The sequence below is a fragment of the Stegodyphus dumicola genome, chromosome 3, assembly GCF_044657685.1.
Source record: "Stegodyphus dumicola isolate Sdum_Otavi_A_Nest chromosome 3, ASM4465768v1".
Lineage (NCBI taxonomy): Eukaryota > Metazoa > Arthropoda > Arachnida > Araneae > Eresidae > Stegodyphus > Stegodyphus dumicola.
The window spans coordinates 16,106,315-16,126,600 of NC_140770.1; the positions used below are offsets into that span (position 1 = coordinate 16,106,315).

General features: G+C 29.4%; 1 protein-coding gene across 2 annotated transcripts in view; it reads right to left on the reverse strand.

Moving 5' to 3' along the window:
* The window catches only part of LOC118193498 (terminal uridylyltransferase 4-like), a 130,245-nt gene that overhangs the window by 21,127 nt on the left and 88,832 nt on the right, over positions 1-20,286 (reverse strand). The window contains exons 24-26 of one of the 2 annotated variants that reach the window (XR_015040143.1): positions 19,467-19,680; positions 9,810-10,680; positions 407-554 (exon numbers count right to left, since the gene is read on the reverse strand). Coding sequence is in view for 1 of the 2 variants with exons in the window: in XM_035364600.2 (XP_035220491.1) it covers positions 10,067-10,680; positions 19,467-19,680 (828 nt within the window). In the remaining variant the exon portion in view is untranslated. Of the gene's footprint in view, positions 1-406; positions 555-3,452; positions 10,681-19,466; positions 19,681-20,286 lie in introns of those variants that run through there. The other variant, XM_035364600.2, reaches the window with a different exon arrangement.

Below are 20,286 nucleotides of genomic sequence, written 5' to 3' on the forward strand. Positions count from 1 at the left end.
CACTATAAAGTTGGTACAAATGAGTTACGTGCTTGTGTCTACCAATACCGGTTGGAGAACAAGTCGCCAACTCTAATAAATATAATGTGAATACGTTTATAATTATATCATAACATTAATTCATAATAATCATTATAAACATAATGTAAAGACATTACGGGAAAAACGCAATGTAAAAAACATCTAGGTATGTCAAATTTCGTCATAGCACGTTGGAATACCGCATTTCCTCACGTATTTTTCGCCCTACTCTTTTTATTTAGTTCAGATTCTGAAAATTTTTAAAATATTATAAATTCCCCCTTCCTCAATTGTTCAGAAAATAAGCTCGCTTAAATTTTAAAATAGGTTTGCACACTTACTGATTATTTTCATCTTATAACAATGACAAACTCTCACAAATTACCTGTGAAGGTCATGTTGAATCTTTCTCTTCTAAATGTTATGCCAGCCTTACACAAGAACCAACCAATTACTAACTGACATTCAGTCTACGATTTCACAGAGTCAGCTGCACATCCACTTTCTTGAATTATGTGCGGATGATTTGAGGCCTAAGGAGTATCAGATAACAATAACAAGGAATGAGTTACAGGGAAGTAGAAATAAATACATCTCTTAGATATTGTAATGCGAATATTACTATGTATTCTTATCGGAATGCAGGTTTCTTTTAAAGAAATAATATTGTGATAGTTGACAATAGTTTATACATAAGTACTTTTTCATTTATTCTTACTTACAGAACCGCGTTCTTCCGAAATTAAATTATTCACATAATTTTCCACTCTCAATTTTTCAGACGATAAAAATAATTAAAACAATGAGGAAGATGCAAGAAAATATAGCAATTACAGAGGGTGTTTACACATTTTGTAACGATTTTGATTTTTTCAATGAATTTAAATATTAATTTCAAAATACATACCTGAGTGGCATCAAATAGGGATAAGGTTTAATTATCGTCTGCTGCATTAAAAATATTCTTTTCTTAAAATGTCGCTGAAAAATAAACAATGTATCGAAGACTATATTTTTGCGCCGTAAAAAGAGAAGTACTCTTATTCAATTGTTAAAAGAAAGTATGAAAAGCATAGTTTTAATATTTCTACATGTAAAAAAAGTGATATAATTAATATGAAAAGAAAGAAACGTCAAAGTTTACATCTGACTGGGAAAAAAGTCAAAAAATGCATACCCAACAAAGGTACGTACAGCTCTTATTAAATCTGAAGTCGCATCTCATGCTTTACGAGAAAATCCAGCACCCCACCCCCTCAAAGAGATATTTTAAAATCTTTAAATAACTTTGTAGGAACTGTGAACAAAATTATAAAATCAGATTTAAATCAAAAGAAAAAAGCATGATGTTCATCGTCTAATGCCGAAACATGTTTCTCTTCACAAGACTATGTGCAGATTGCTGAGTAAAAATAATTTGGCAGGTGAAAAATGAAAATATGCAGTTATAATTGATGAGGCTTGAGTATCTGACTGCAATACAAAAAGATCGGTTTACTAACGAAAAAGAGGAGAAAAAGACTTAATATGTCGGTTCGAAGATAATAAGGAAAGTTTTTCTAAATGTTTTATGTTTATTAGATTCTCTTATAAGGGAAAACTTAAAATAAGTAAAGTAGAAAAAAAATGTCAAAATTAATTCGGATTACTATCAAAAATATGTTTTAGATAAAAAATTCCACCTTTTTATCCAAACAATCTTCGATATGTTGAGTTCCATCAGGATAAGGCTCTAAAAGACATACCTCTAAATATGCTACTCTAATTTTTGAAAAAATGAGAAATAAAACCGGAATTGAAGCTATTCCCTTTAAATACATCTCACCCAAGTCCCCTGATATATCTTCTATGGATTACTGTGCATCTGGACTTTTAAAACAAGCTCTTTATAAGCGGCATCCCAAAACACTGCATGGAAGATTGTGAAGGAAGAGTTCAATAAAGTCAACCTTTACATTTTAAGAAAAGGACTTTTATCTTGGAAATCAAGATGTAACATGATAGCTCAACAAAAGGGCTGTCAGAATGAAAATATAAGAAAATAAAATTCTAAGATTTTTTTTATACATAAATCTTTGCAAAATCGTTACAAAAATGTGTGAACACTCTCTATATACAGACGATGTTTGGATCATTAGAGATCATCTACACCGGATCCTTAGAGAAATGTCAGAAAATAATTTTTGAAAACAATCTGAAGAGACTTTCAGATTTTACATTATGCCCAGTGGAGGCTTTTTTTAACGTTTTCTATGTTACCTTTATTTATTAAATATCATGTTCTTCGCACTTAAGCCATAAACTTCAGTTTTATGACAAAATAATTTTTAAATGAGCATATCTTTAGAATTTCCGATACACAGTCTCCTGCCTTAGACATATTCCCCCCCTCTCTTTCGTACAGTGTTGCCATTGCTCGCTTTGAAATCATCGAGTTTCTTAATCACAAATTCGTTAAAGTGTTACAAAATATTAAATCAAATAAAACATATTCCAAATTTGGGCTTCCAGATGCTCATATTCAAAGGATGACTACGTTATTAAAAATTGGATGGCTCTAGGTACCGTTTTTTTATCACAATGAGAGAAACATACATTTATGCTGATTTTTCATAATTTAACTTCTTTAAATATAACACAGGGCGATAATATTTGGTGACAACAGTTTGAAAAGTGATACGGACATTTACAGTGAATCGATACAAAATGACAAAACGAAATTAATGGCCCTTCTGAACTAACGCTCTTTTGGGCTAATAATAATAAAAGGAAAAATATCCTAAACTGGATTTTCAAAGTGGATGAAAGTTAGTTTACCTTATGTAAAAAAGGTATATGATTCCTTCTGCAGCTGCAGCTATCCAGTATTTTCTGACATGTTAATTAGTGCTTTCTTCTTTAAGTTCCTAATTATTCAAATGAATGATCAGAATCTACTAAGCTAAACTGGAGTGGTCTGTATTACAGAAATTTAAAAACTTAAAGAATGCTAATTGTATGCTAAGCATTCTACAGACATGCTCCAGCTTGTTGCCTTAACCAAATCTAGTGGCTAAGCAAACAGTTTTCCTTTTTCTACAATAGATGGCAGTGCATGCGGCAATATTCTATCGTAATAGGACCCCTAATATATTCAACTATCTGGAAATTAGCACAACAAAATGATTTTAGATTCAGAATCGAGTATGCAATACAATAAGTATCCGGATCCGGATACATGCCTGTTGCTGACTAAATATTTACCTTAATTTACTCTTTACATCAGGCAATTTCTTGTTCTCAAACAAACCATTTTTCATTCAGCTATTAATGAATATTAGTAGTAGTCTTTCAAAATGGCATTTACACTTTAATAACACTTAAAATTTCTTAGTTCCCAAAACATCTCAACTGGATTTTTTAACTGTATCCTTTTCATTCAAAAACACTAGTCCAAGACTATAAATTTTTATTATTGTCCAATTAATTTACTTGTTATAAAGTTACTGCATTTCTCAATAAAAACAGTACATTTATTTACTTAAAACATATTCAAGTGAAAAATTAAGCACAAAAGTAGCATTAAGATAATGTTTATAGAATTACAGTGAAAACCTGAATATCCAATATCAGTACATGCACATCTAATTGATGCACACTTAAAATTCCAGACATAGCAAGAAAAACAGTTATATATCAACAATTCAATTAGCAATGGCATAGAGTAAAAACTGGCACTTTAAAATCAACTTCAAATATTATGTAATGGATAAAAATATACAATTGTTACACAATGTTAACTGACTGACTTAAATTTGTAATCTGAGTTACACTTGCATATACATCTCCTACTTGCATTTTTCAATATAAGAATGAAGTGGATATGTTTTAAAAGTGGCAAAATTCTTAATACGAAGACTTCGGCTATTTTTTTTTTTATTCTAGATAGGCAATAAAAAATAATCATCAAATAAATTTTCTGAATAAATTATTGCTTGCATTTATTTTAAAACCACTTTGCCTTAAACAAGTTTTGGTAAGTTCCAAAGTAATATATATTATGAAATAACTACTTTTAAATGATTTTCTATATTATCAGTATCAATTTTCTAACTTTTTGTTTTCTTCTAACCTCATATTTAACAGAAATTTTTAAAAGTCATTTCATTCAAAAATTATGTAACACATTATAACATTTTTCAAAATATTTTCAATAAAAGATGAAATTTTGGTAATCATTCTGACACAGTAACATTCTAATGAAACAGAAAAAAATTGCAATTATAAAACCATAAACACTTAGATTTCATTGAATATCTAATTGCTCACATATTTATCATTTTTGGCTGATAAACAGGCTGATAACTATTTTTCTCCTCACAGCAAGGAGCAGAAGGAAGTTTATAATTAATTCATAACTAAACCCTAACATTTTTAATTAGGAAGGCTATGCCAATGAAGAATAAAAGAACTCAGTCATAATGGATTTTATTTCTAATGTTACGGTTTCCAAAAGGTGTGAGAAGTAAACATGGAAAAGTGACTAAGAAAGACAAATAAGATGAAGGAATTTACCAAACCAATATATTCTTAATCTAGTGGCTTAAGAATGGGCAACAAAACAGTGGCAAAAAGACACTGAAGATGAAAATTAAAAAAGCAAGTATGATCAACAGTGACTACTGGTATATACATATAAGTTATTAAATTAAATGAGTCATCAAACTGATTTGTGTTTAATGATAAACTGCCAGGTGATACTTCTAACTACCCCATTGACCACAACAACATAATTATAAAAAAGGATTACAATATTCTGTTAATGGCAAAAACACTTATAAATCAGTATAAATTTTATCATTATTTAAAAACATTAGCTGAATTCATTTTTTATAGCATAAGGCCATTTTTGAATTAACAATGTTTTCGTGTTATCTCAGCATACTCACTGATATACTAACATCTAAGACTGGGATATGAGTATGCTGAACACAAAAAATACTCCAATGATATTCACATTCAATACATGGAAATAACACAGTTTAATGGCTAAGCCGATACCTCAGAATCATAAAGATTTTGATCATTTATGACACTATGCACTATATTACTTATCAATCTCAATGAAACATACAAAAACATTATCCTTTTATGAGCATACTGACATATAAAATATAAATATTTAAATTATTTTGCATAACAAAGCAAGAGAATGATTTCTATGTTAAAGTGCTATTTTTAATAGGTTTATTACTACAGGCACAAAACATTTTTAAATATTAAAATACAATGGCAAATTTAAGTGCATTAGAAATTTTATTCTTCCACTGATTGTATAAATGGATCCATTTCAGGTGGTAATAGTACAGTAACCTGCCGCTGGATATTTTTAATAATATTTCTCATTACTACTTCCAAAAATATAGGGTGTGACAACGAATTAGATGATTTTACAATGACGAATGAGACATTTCAAGGACTTCCATTCACATTCCAATTAATATCTTATTTAGGCTATGCCAAAGAATAAAAATATTTTATGGCCTGCCAGATCACTGGATTTATCTATATAATATTATTTCTTTTCTACAGAACTTATATAAGTATTATAATAGAAATTTTGAGAAGTACTATGTAATACACAGGACCCGAAGCAATTTGAATTTCAGGTAACGCTGCATTAAATTTTGAACAAGATGCATAGAAAAGCTCGCAATGTACCATATTTGCCAGCATATAAGACACACTTTTTTCCTTTGAAAATAGGTCTGGAAAACGGGATGTGCCTTATACATCGACACTTTTTGCATTGATACATAGTCTGTGAATGGGTTAAGTTTCACGAGATGCTGTGAAAACAAAGACGGTGGTTATATCATTTAAAAACTGTGGCCTTAGTAATGCACTGGATGATACAAAGGACAATTTGTTGTATGAGGACTGAGATGCAGATTTAGAAGAGCTTTCAAGTGACTCTTCATTTAGCTCTGGAGATGAATGTCTGGATTTTGACGAAGGAGATTAGGTTTCTTTCCCAGATACATTGGGTATTTGAAGAAAATATTACTTTGTATTATTTTATGTTTAAAATACTGTAAATTCCTATAATGATCAGTAATAAAGTTTTATCCATAAAAAATATGTATAAAAAGGGGGTGCGTCTTATACACCAGCAAATACGGTATGCAAAATGAAATGTGAATTATCATCTTGATGTTATTTTTAAGTAACTGATAAGAAACGGAAACCTGAGATAGATATATATCATAAACAACAGTTTTTGCAGTATTTATAACATATTTTCATAATCATCCAAATCATTGCTGCTCCATATACTTCTATAACACATTTAAAGATTTGATTTAATTTTTGTTACAGAAAAGTTTCTAACTAAATTCTTTGAAATCTAATACTTGTGTTGCAAACTTCTATAACTGAATGACTGCTTTACTTTGATACCTTATGAATCTATCAACTGTCTGGTTCAGTCCTTCTAATGACCATTGTTTTATTATAAGGGTAATTACATATTTGCTACATGTTCATGTATGTACAAACGAATAACTACATTTTTTTTTAAGTCTGTATTCAAAAAAGTGGAATAATACACATATATTTAGAAATTTGCGTGAAAATATTTAGATATAGTCAGTGCCATTATAAAAACTGCAAAATTTTCATCTCTCCAAAAGTAAATTTTGAATATTAAACATCAATAGCAAGAATGTTTGAATTGAGGACATTCATGTGAGCTTACTTCACAAGAAATGCATACAGCAAAATATGCTACCTTATAAACAAGGTATTCATTTATAAGATACAGGCAAAAGAGACTGTCTCACAAACATAGGTATTTATTTGAAATAAATATATTCCGTCTCATTAACATAGGTATTTATTTGAAATAAATATATTCTTTAATACTAGAACTACCAATGACACTACCACAGTTACAATAGGCATAATTGACCTTTAGTAGTTCTAGTATTATGCTAATTTGAGATAAAGTTATTTTCTATGGAGCTTAAGAACATAAATAAAAATGCATTCATACATGAAAACCATAACAATTTCCTAGTCATTCAATAAGGAAAAACGAAAGCATTAAGAAAAGTGCAACTATTCAGAGAGGTTTCAGATAGGAAAGAATAATTTCTGAATGTTTGAACTTATAATGTTCGGAAATAAATCCATTAATAAATTTGTATTTATTTCAGTTGCTCCAGCTCACAGATTAAAATAAATTGAAAACAAATATTGGTTACTAAAATGCATTTCAATGCATTAAACTGACAATGTTAAAATTACAGTAATATCTACCCACAGCCAGTAAACAATATAACATTAAATTAGCAGAGAAACTTTAAGAAATATGTTCTAAGATACATAACAAAGTCACCTATAATAAAGTAATATATAAGCATGATTGTCAAATTTAAAATAACTTATCAAATTGTACTAGTTCTTTGTAATATTAATAACATATACTGGCATAAGACCTGATTAGTAGTTTTAAGTTTTGCTGTAATTTACAGCATTTACGTACTCCTCAAACCCCTTATAACCTCTTAGAAAATGATTTTAATGACTTAATACGTTAAACGCTGAAAAATATTACAACTTAAAATACTTTTTTTTGTTTAAATATAGGGTATAAAATAACACCTGATTGAAAAAAACCATTTGGAACCAAAACTCTTAAATCCAGGTCTTTTCTTAAGGATTATCTTCAGTTTTAAATACAGAATGAACATCCCACATTTTTTCGTAATGTTCGTTCACACAGTAGTTCAAGCAAATTTTAGAGTTTAGAATTATGGTAATAATTAATCATAATTATTTTACTGACCGAAATGCATAATAATTTTCACTATAATATTAGTATGAATAAAATATTATTACCCTGGTATAGTGGATGGTATTCTTGATGAAAATTCAGTTGATTTAGCAATTAACTTAAATTTCAAAGTTACTCAAATATAACAATTTGATTCTTGCCTGCTTACTGATTAAAAACATGTTTTACATTGCTCTATAATTTGAAATCTGAACCTTGAATTAATAAATTGAAATCTAAAATTAATAAATTAAAAAAATTAATTTATTAATTTTATTAAATTTAGTGTTCAATGATATTGTCATATTTGCTTATCACGTTCATTATAACAATCAATATATATACATTGCTACTAATGTTGAATAGCTAGTTGTGTTAAAAATCTAATAAAGCAAGTCATTTTTAATACACTCGAAAAACACAAAATGAGGATTTTAAATGGAAATAATGAAGAAACAGTATTCCCTTCTACACTTGTATGTCTAATGTGTACATTACATAACCTTCAAAATATTCATCCCATCACCAAACATCTCTTATCCATTAACATATGAATCTTAATAAGCCACAGAACACACATTTAAATAACAGAAGAAGTAATAAATGTATCACATGAAAACAAATGGAGAAAAAAATTAAAGCCACCATCTATCCCAATATCACCAGTATACAAAATAATAACCTCTTTTTAAAGAAGTAAAAATTTATTTACATACTTGATTGCAGTCCCCCCTTCCCTGATTTACACAACATTACGAATAATATTCACAGCAAATCATACCTATTTAAATAACCTTATGCCAATAAGTTCAAATTTAAGCATCACAAGAACTGATGGGGAAAAAAGTGTAAAATATTTTCTCACACAATTCATACATATATAATTAATGCACACACTGACAAACATAATTTATGCCTGAAATGCATATAACTATGAAACTGAAAAGATTCAAAAATTAAATTAACAACTGAAAATATATTATCATTCCTTTAAAATCTTTATTCATTTTAAAAGAATTACTTCATAATAGAAAATTTTCAGCCTAAATTTTCAAAACGCTATAATAAAATGTACTTTTTGATAACTTTTCATTAGACTTAAATGATGTATTACAGTTCTGGATCATTTAAAAGCACGACTACAAAAATTTGGCAAATTACAGTAAACCAAAATTACTATATAAGCAAGTTAAACCAAAATTAATATAAAGAGGAGTACATTTCAATGTCGATATTATAATTCAATAATTTTAGTGATTACTTTAGAAATAATTATAATTCTGTATAATATGTACAGAAAATCAAATTACACAATATAACAAAAATTTCAATAATGTTAAACATATGAATTATATATTAGGCTTCAAAAGACATTTTTAGCAATTTTTAATTTTCTGTTAACAAATAAGATAGCAATCTGTAACTAAGATGATCTAGTGAAATGCATCTTCAGATTCCTTTCATGCATTACATATTCTAACTTTTCACACTAATTTGAAAAATGCATCTTTTTGATGAAGATAAGCTGAGAATGTAGACTAGATGTAATCTCGGAGAGATTTTTAAAATGATATTGTAATAATTTCAAATTAATAAACTACATAATAACTTGAATAATTTTTTTTAATTTATAAAATGCTTAAGGAAGCTTTGTTGTCTCTTTTCAGAGTAAAAAACAATGAAACTTTCTGCTATTTCCCCATTATAAACGTCAAGAGCTTAAAGCAAATTTTGATTTAATGAGATGCACAAAAACACATATTTTGACTTAAGTATAAACTGAGAGTTAACTAATAATATTTTTTATGGATAGCAAAAGTGATATTATTAAATACTGTCAAAAATTACATGTGTTATAAAGAAATTAAGTGCTTCACAAAGATTACACACACAGTAAATAATTTATATACAAATAAATATTTTGCTATTTGGATTGAATACATTTTTTTTAAATTCATAAAAAAATTATTACCATTATTGCAGGATGAAAATGAGTGCTAAAAGAATAGTTCTAAAGATGCACTTTCAAATTAAATTTTATCCAGATGCATTTAAATTCAACTGATATTTTTTGTTGGGAAGGACAGCATAAGAAGAACTGCCTTTTGAACAATAAGTCCAAAACTTAAAACATTAACAACATCATTTGTGCGACTGCACTCTTTGTTTTAAAAAATGTAGCAGCAGTACTTTTACAACCTGTCATTAATAAAAATAATGAAATGCATCTCAACATTGCCGCTTGTCACCTAAATAGCTGGGACTGAAAGGGAGAATGTTAGAACGGGTCCGAGGTCGGTGCTCAACCATTTGCGGCTGATTGGGCTGTTGATGTGTGAAAGAGTCTCTTATTTGAGACCCTTTAGTCCTCCACAGTGTTTGGATATGCCGTTGATCGGGAGCTGCAGGATGCCGCTCAATTTGTGCCCCGAGTTGCATATTCATCGATGCAGCATGAGGAAAAGGCTTCGCTCCAGGGAAGTTCTTTGGTGGTGATACACTATATTGCTTTGGAGGGCTATTCTCCTGTCGTGAAAATGGGGAACGCAGTTGGATGTGTTGCACAAAAGGCTGAGGATATGAATTTTGATGCATATTTATATTTGCTTTAAAACCAGGAGGTGGCTTGTAAGAATGAGGTGCAAATCCAGGTGGTGGCACAGGCAAGCGATGCACTGGCATTCCTGATGATAACATTTTTCGTTGGATGTCAGCTTCATTGGAGTTCCAATGTCCATGTGATGCAGGTGCTACGTTTTTTACGGCAGTTTCAACTTTCTTTCTTTTTTGCTGACCAGCATGTGAATTTTGATTTTCAGCAGTCATCTGCCTTGATGAATTTTCTGCAGAGAGAGAAGGAAAGGATAATCTATTCATTGCAATATAAATAACAATTTAAAGATAAACATAATAATAATAACAAAAAAACACATTAGATAAAATGAATAAACTCTGATTTTTGTAGTAACATTTTCATTCAGATTTTAAACTTGAATTAAGCATGCTACAATCACTAATAATAATAATAATAAACTATTCTTATGTGATCATCTAATGTATCCTATCACTAAACATTCCAGTCATTCAGGAGATTTATTAAGAATTAACAGCTGATCTTATTATATATTATATTCTATACAGGATGTATTGTACAACATGCCTAAATGACTGATCATAGACCCAAGGTTTCAACTTAAAAATTGAAATAAATAAGATAAACGCTCAGAATATGAAAATTTTGATAAATCAACTTCATTAAATAATTCTTCTATGATTAAAATTATCTGATGTACCATTTCATTAAAACTTATTTATTAAAACTATAAGTAACTGGAGATCATTTACACTCTGTTCTGAGAACAGCTAGTCAATGCCATGAAAATGTGAGAGAAATGTATCACAAGTTCCAAACTCATTTATTATGTTATCAAAATTCCTTTTTATAAGATCCAAGAAAATCATATTTCTGTTGTTTCTTTTTACTCAGTTTTAGTACTTCAGCTCAGTTATTTTGAAAACAATTTTCGAAGCCAATTTTTTATACTGAATTAAAAAAGTTTCTAACAGCATAAGATGCAACTTAGTAATTACAATTTTCTTTGAGAAAATTTTAATTTTGTATATTTTTACTGAAAGGCGTTGTCTGGCCAAAACTATTGTAATATAAATGTTTTTTTACTTTTAAAATTAGAACAAATATCTGGGAACTATATATACTTTTTCCCCTTGATATACGTATACAGTCAAAAGTCGTTAATTCGGACACCCATAATCCGGACCTCAAAGCTACAAACTTTCTGTGCATGCATCGCGTTGACGCATGTGCATAGGCGTTTACGCATGCGCGTTAGACCTTTACGGCTGCGCATATGCGTGTGCGCATAATACATTACACATCCACGTTTAATGTATAACGGACGGTATAAGCTAAAATTATCTAAAATATATAAGGTATATACGGACGGTATAAGCTAAAATATCTAGCTAAAATCACACTACAGTCAAAAGTCATTAATCCGGACCTCAAAGCTCGCATGCGTCAACGCATAATGCGTTCACGCATGCACATATGCGTTTACGCATGCGGGTAATACCTTTATGCATGCACGTAATACGTTTATGTATGCGCATTTAATGTATAACGGACGGTATAAGCTAAGCTAAAATTATCTATTTCAGTTAATGTTGCAGATTGTGTTGTTCCTTAATCTTCGAATTGGATCCGGCTTATTATTTTTTGCAGACAGTTAGAGCAATTTTATAAAAGTAAGCTTGAACTTTCGATTATGTCAAATAGAATTTCCAATGCTGGAGCTCCCAAAGGATCTACAAAGCGAAAGTATGTTTCAATGTACATCAAACAAAAAGTGAAATTGCTGCAAAAAATGGATAAAGGCATGAAGAAAGAGAGGTTAGTGAAAACGAAAAAATTTCGATTGACAAGTTAGTCGGTATTCTCGGCACAGCAATTACAGGACTTGAACAGCAAAACTTTGTAACTGAACAAGAAATTATTTCTGTTTATATAGAATTAAAGAGAAAGTATTAGCACATAAAACAAAGCAACTTAAACAACTTACACTGAAAGAAATGTTTAATAAAGTAAACAAATAAATATTAAGCTTTTTTTTTTTTTTTTTTGTAAATTTTGGTACCCTTTAGATCATAATTGTTTTTTATTTCATAAATCACGGTTTCATATTTTTAATTTTATAATTTCTGCATGCCATCATACCAGATTTAAACTGACGATCTATAATCCGGAATCGCCGAAGTCCCGACGCGTCCGGATTAACGACTTTTGACTGTATTTATTTCCAATAACACAAAGTAATCTATTCAGTCATCTGAGAAGTTCCAAAATTTTTTACAATAAATACAAATGAAGCAGTACTTTCAATGAATCACACAGGCACATTTTTATTTTATGGATGGCAAAAGTCAGGCAGCTGGAAAATTTCTTTTAAAAAAAGTCATTACGTTTATTCAAAAAGATGTTATCGATGAGCTGTTCAAACAGTCTCCAAAGAGGTGAATTCCAGAGAAATTTGAAACAAAGACGGGAAAGTTCAGCAACAAGCTCACAGCAAGTTCTAATGAACAGAAGGGGCGAGACGCAACATCTCAAGCATACTCAGTAAGTTCTTGTCTGACATTCATCAAAATTTGAGGCTGAGCTATGCCATGATAGAAGACACCACCTTGAAGATTGGTCATTCCTTTCCCGCTCCTCTCCTGTATTGTCATTGGTCCTTTAAAATGCTCTTCTTTGCAAATGTTTCATGCAGGTAATTTTCATCATATGTATATTGTTCCAATGCCATTAATGGTTTTTCAACATGCTGATTAATTTGCGCAGGAAAAAAGTGAGTATCGCCATTCAAAAATTTCGAGATTTTTTCCCTGTAACCGCAACCATAAGAGCATCCCAATCTTTACAACATCCCAATCTTGAATGCATACTTTCAAATAACAATTTGAAATTAGCAAAAACTTAATAAATAAATTTTAAAAAAAATTTCATTTCAATTAGCTGAGCAGATAAGGCACTAGGTGTTCATACATCAAAGAAGTTTTTTTTATGACCACCTTGTACATATAACTCAAATTAAATTCAAAGCAGATTCAAATAGCATACTTAATTTGGCAATAATTAAAAAGAAATGGCATAAATACTGCAAAAATCACTATAAAATAACTGTAAAAAATAATAAAAAAAATTCACCCCATTTCTTGTATTTGATTATTTTAGCTTTCTTCTTCCTTTTTTCCATTGTTATGAAGCTGCGTGTGATATCAGAAGTTGCTTTGAATTTACTGCCACCAAATTCCTGCAGCTTGAAGCATGTAACTTGGGTATTATTGACTTTTTGAAACTTAATTCTTCTTATTTTAAGTTTTTGAAGTTTATATACATAAACATATTATAATTAATTAAAGATGCACAGTATGCTGTGAAATTAATTAAATAACCAAAAGATAATAATTAAATCAAAAATGGTGATAAACTATCTAACAGGAAGAAGAAAAAACATAATAAATGGAGGTGTATGTCAGAGCAAATATACCTTAATGATGGTTTAAATATTACAGCAGCTCCCAAAAGTGTTCCCACACTTAATGATTTTCATTGAAATCCATTAATCAAAAGTAAACTTTCTGAATGAGATTTTAATAATAAGATCTATAATCTGTTCCTAACAAAACTACATGAAATATTTTTAAAATATGGTGAAACTTTATTTTTAAGAAATTAATAAAAAATGACAAACCTTTTATCTCACAAAAGTCTTCATACACTTCAAAAAAATCTTGACATATTAGTAAATATTTTCATTTTTCATTAAATTAATATTAGTAGGATATCCTTTAGCATCTACAACAGCTTTTAAACGTCAGGGAATAGATTTCACTAGATTTTTTTTTTTTTTAAATAATTTCTGTATCAATGTTCATCCATTCTTCCATCATAGCTGTTTTGAGTTCGCTTTTCGTTTTGATGTCATGTTTTCGTACTCTAACCTCCAGCTCTTTCCAAATGTGTTCTATGGGGTTTAAATCAGGCAACTGAGGTGGTGTTTTCAAAAACCTGTGGACAATTATAGAGACACTACAGCCGAACGTTGAGAGCCGTATACTTAGGATCATTATCATGATTGAAAATAAAGTTGTTTCCAATACCCAAATTTTGGGCCGATAATTTTAAATTGTGTCTTAAAATATTTAAATAAAGAGAATGATTCATTATGCCATCAATACATACCAAATTACCCAGTCCTGATGCTGTCGTGCCCCCCCCCCACAAGAACACCTCCACCGCCATGCTTAACTGTTCCAACTAAGTTCTTAGAATGAAGTTCCTCATTTTTTCTTCTCTATACAGTTATTCGACCATCAGAACCAAAAGCATTAAATTTGCTTTCGTCAGCATATAGGACATTTTTTCACTACGTTTCAGGTGTATTTATCATTGATTTTGCAAATGAAAGCCTAAGCTTTCTGTTTTTCTCACTAACAAATTTTTTTTACGGGCAGAACACCCATGTAATCCAGCTTCTCTGAGAACTTGTCGAACAGTTTAAGGTGAAATTGAAGTAGAAAACTTTGCATTAAATTCTGCAGGAACTTTTACAGCACTCAAACGTGAGTTTTTCACAAATTTTCTAATAATAAATCTCTCATCACGTTTAGTTAACTTTCTCAGTCGACATTATCTTACCTTGTTTTCAATACAATTTTTTCTTTAAAGCGTTTTATTACATACTGCACTTTAGAATGTGATAAATTAACTAATTTAGGGATATTTTGAATTTATTTGCCACTACTATGGTGAAAAATTATCCATTTTCGAATGCTGTTTGTAATTTCTTTATGACTGCGACCCATTTTTCAATAATAAATAGAATATTATGAAGTGAACAATAAAAAATTAAAGCAAACGATTTTTTAAATGCCACCACAATGCAAAAATTTAAAAAAAGCGGCAAACAATAACTCTAATTTTGATTTTATCCAAAAATATTTCAGTGTATGAAGACTTTTGTGAGATAAAATGTTTATCTTTTTTTAATTATTAATTTCTTAAAAATAAAGTTTCGCTATATTTTAAAAATATTTCATGTAATTTTGTTACAAATAGATTATAGATCTTATTATTTAAACCTCATTCAAAAAGTTTACTTTTAATTAATGGATAGAGCCCTATTTCAATGAAAATCATAAGTGTACAAACAGTTTTGGGAGCCACTGTATATACGATTTTTAATGGGCTTTGCATTTTTTTAAATTACTTAAAATTTGTTTATTATCTGTCCTCACATTTTCATTTATTTTATGAATTTTTTTTTATAATCAACCAGATATAATTCTGAAAAGTAGCTCTGTGGAAAATTTTCTAGCTACTCCTTGAAAAGACCAAAAAATTTGCTGCTTTATCGTATGTCTTTATTTTAAATTCTGATTTATTTTCTTCTGTTAGCTACTTTACCGCTATTTTTGATTTCATTACGATCTCTTGATTATATATATGTGTGTATGTGTGTGATGTTGTAATTTCGGCAGAAGTTGAAACCAAATCACTTAGTAGTCATGACTGAAATGCTGTAGAGAAATGTAGCTCGCACACGAATAAGATGCATCACGGAAGACAGCTTCAAGATGTTGTGCAGATGAAAAGATGAAGTTGCACACAAATGTGCTGAGTTCAATACATAATATATTAGTTTCTTATGATATATCCTTGTTATTAGTTAGTTTCTTATGATATTGAGTTTAGTATATTATATTTTTAGTATATTATACAAGTTTTATAGTATATTATATAAGTTTTTTTAGTATATTATATAAGTTTAGTATGATATATTAGTTTCTTATGATATTGAGCAACACTAGGGGTGCTAAACACACTGCACAATTTTATACATGCAGCGTATATTTCAGATGGTAGAAAAAATAAGCTTAGCAAAGAGCTTCAATAGGCATAAGCAAGCAGCAAAAGAGGATCCGCTCAAGGCAGCTGAAATATTTATAGTTTGGAATTTTTTTTTTTTTTTGAAGTTCTGGATAGAAACTGGACAAGAAATTTTGCAATGCAGGAGAAATAATAATGAAAAATGGTGCAATTGAAGAGGGGATGCAATTCATTGAAATTAAGAATTTAAATGGCTACTGCCAATAAAGTTAGAAATTTGTTCCAATTAAATTTAATTTGTTAATAATTTTCCTTCGTATTTTTAAACATAACACATCCATCCCCTTCAAGGAGGAAAAGGCTTGGTGATAGAAAAGCCTTTTGGGAAAAAAGTATTAGAGTTTTAGCAAAGGAAGAAAAATTTTATATAATATTTACAGTTTCAATGAGAAACATATAAATGGCCCCAAGATGTGACTTACTTCTCTACAATACAGTACAAAGTCCAAGATCCAGACGTCCAATATCAGGAACGATCTAAAATCCACACCTCAAAGCCACCGCCAACCATTTTTGTTTTAGGATTTTTTTTGGGGGGGGGATATGCTTTACACATGCACTTTTGATTTTTCCCCTCACAATAAAACATGCGGAGATTCCTAATTCTTATTCTCACTTCGGCACTAAATAAAATACCTCATTATTAAAGAAATAATCATTTTAGCATAAATTTATATGATCAATAATTTGACTCCGTAACTGCAATTCTGTTTGGCATACATATCAAACAAAAACATTCTACGCAGAAACATTGTTGATTTTACACCAACTAATATTTTATATCCTTGACACCAACCTGGAGAATCATTATTTAATATATTTTTCTTTCATCACCGCATGTTTATCAATACATGAGCATGACAATTAGACTAATGACTCATGCCTAAACAATTTTTGTTTTTTTATATCAGTAAATGACTAACGAAAAATATGGTAATCTTTGCTGTTGACATTACATTTGGCACCGATTAGAGATTTAAGTTAAATGTGCTAAGAAAAGTTGACGAGAAACAATTTAACAAAAATTTCTTTTCATATGCTAAAAATAGATTTAGTTAATGATACTCATAGGCTAAAAGATTACATTTAGTGTTATTTGAATTGAGAATAACTGATTATTTTTTCACATAAAGCCAAAGTTCCCATGGCCACACCGGGTGGCAGAATTCAGCAAAAAAGAGTAATTAATAGAAGTTTTCCATTGCGATGATCATGCCCCAATCATAAATCAATTAACACATTATGAAATCTGTTGTATGGTTATAGATCCAGAAAATACCACTACTTATAGTGAAGAAAGTGACCAGAGGTTACTGAAAACGAAAAAATTTCGATTGACAGGTTAGTCGGAATTCTCGGCCTGAATCCTATTAAGCATGTTTGAGATGCTTTAGGAAGATGTATAGCTGCTCACAATCCAGACCCTTGTCATGCTTACAATTGCTTTACAAGAGCAATGGCTCTCAATTCCTGCAGAAATGATAAACCATATAATTGACAGCATTACACATTACTGTATGTGCTGTATTGCTTCTAGGGGAGATCAAACTCCATAATAGAATGTAATTTTCCTATACCAAGCTCTCTGACACATTCGATTTGTTCATTGCATACATATGCTAATTTATATAACATTATAAATATCTGAAATGATTTTTCCTTAATTAATGACAACCCGTGTATATATAAAAGAAAGAATGAATTAAAAAATAATAATCATACATGAAAAAAATGAAGTATTTGTCATAAGGTGGGAGCCTTCAAAATTTTATCTTAATATATTTATGTTAATATACAGTTATCCATTAATTTCATATTACTTATCTGTATTAATTTCACTTCTTAATTCCATTACTTATAATCAGTTTTGTTGTAATTATTCAATTTCTAAAATTATTAATACTTTAGAATTAACCCTCTGAGCGTTATGACCGGCTTTATCAGGTCATTAGAAATTTTGCTACTTGGCATATATTAGCTTATAATTTAATAATTTTTGCTTTCTTACTTTCTTTAATAATGTAGATATCATCTTAATGAATGTAAGTTTATGAAAATACACACTAAAATAAGTAATTATACAAACTCAAATAATAAACGCTGTTTAAATACTAGTCTTCATGATGGATCTAAAATCCTGTGTCGCTCAGAGGGTTAATTATATTCATTATAACAACATTCATTATCATAATATCATCCATTTTCTTTAATAAATAGTATTGAAAATTATGTCCCTTATTTTCTCCATCATACTCAAAAAACACTATTTGTTTATCAAATTCTATAACAATTTTTAAAAATTCTTAAGAACAATTAAAATTTTTTTGACATAAATTCAAAAATATCATTTATCTTAATAACCTACTCTAAAAATAATTTAAATATCTTGATTCTTTACTTAATTTTATCAAATATACATATGAAAAGTTAAATCTTTTGATACCAAAAAATTTAAACTTTATTTTCATCAACCAGAGCTACCTTTAAAAAAAAAGAAAGAAAAAAAGAAAAAGAAAAGGCTGATAAAACAATATTACATTAAAATTTCAAAGCAGAACCAACTGCAAATAAAATATTTGTAATATCACTATGATTGGGGAAAGCAGAAGGGAAAATAATTTTCCACCACATACTTAAAGCATTAATTTTCAATCCTATGCCAGTGAAAACATAATTTACTTGTACAAGAATCACAGCAAACACAGCAAATACCCAGTTCGGTGACAATGAAAGCACACTTAAACATACGGGAAGATTGCTTAGATTCTGAAACACTATGCATGATTAATTTTTTTAAGCACAGAAAAAACACAAAAGCAGAATGATGAAAGTTCTTCACAATCTGATCCAGTGAATCAATACAGACAGATAACAAAAATTATCTTACTATAAAACTTAGTTCCAATTTCTCTATAGCACATTCCCATTCTATAAATTATTCCAAAAGGCAAAATCATTTATTTTTTTGTAAAAAGCAATAACAAAATATACACAGACATTAAAAGTAGCATAAATAAAATTGACAAAAATTACGAATAAGATGAAACACTTAGCAGCGCTTTTATTTTAGTTTAATTTCTAAAATAATACATATTACACCAATGCTGTCAAAAATACGAATAGAATACTCAAGAAGGGAGTAAAAAAATGTATTCTTACCATGAAAATCATTTTGCACTGGACCTTTAGATCTTCTCCCTTTACGTCTTTTAGGACAGTTTTTACATAAATGATCACTGCTATTGCACACTGAGCACCTCTTTTGTTGGCTACAGTTTTTCGCAATATGCCCTATTTTTCCACAGTTTCGACAACCTCTGTCATGAGGAGGTTCACAACCAGAATTCAGAAAACGGCGATCAAACAGGTACCCCTAAGATAGTGTGGAAAAAAAGGTTAACCTTAAAAGCAGCATAAAAGTTAATTAAGGTTAAACACAAGATTAAAGGAGTTTAAACAAAGCGTTAAATTATGTTTACAAAACAAAATACAGTATACAAATCTAAATTAGGTTTATATTCATGGTTTTCATTATTTATTATTCCCAAAACAAAAATTACAGCATGTAAATATCTAAGATTTCAATTTTAACTTGGTAGCTAATGAGTAAGTATCTGCTGAAGCTTCATTAAGAAATAATTTCAATCATATTCAACTGATTATTTAAATTATTACAAAAATACAGATTTATGCTAAGAAAGCTGATGTACACTGCGGACATAAAGGGACAGACCTATATCTCCTGTTCTACTGGGCCGATTGATGAAATTTAAATTGTGTTTTTCATGTCTCGAAAGTGCAACTAAGGATATATATGAGATTTATATATGGCACTGTTCTAGTGTAGGTATTGTGACACAAAATCAGACTTTTTCTGAAATGAGATGCCGATTTTTTCCACATTTCAATTCTACGACTCAAATTATTCTTAAATATTAATTTTTTTTTAATTTGGCGAGAAATTTACGAAGAAATTAAA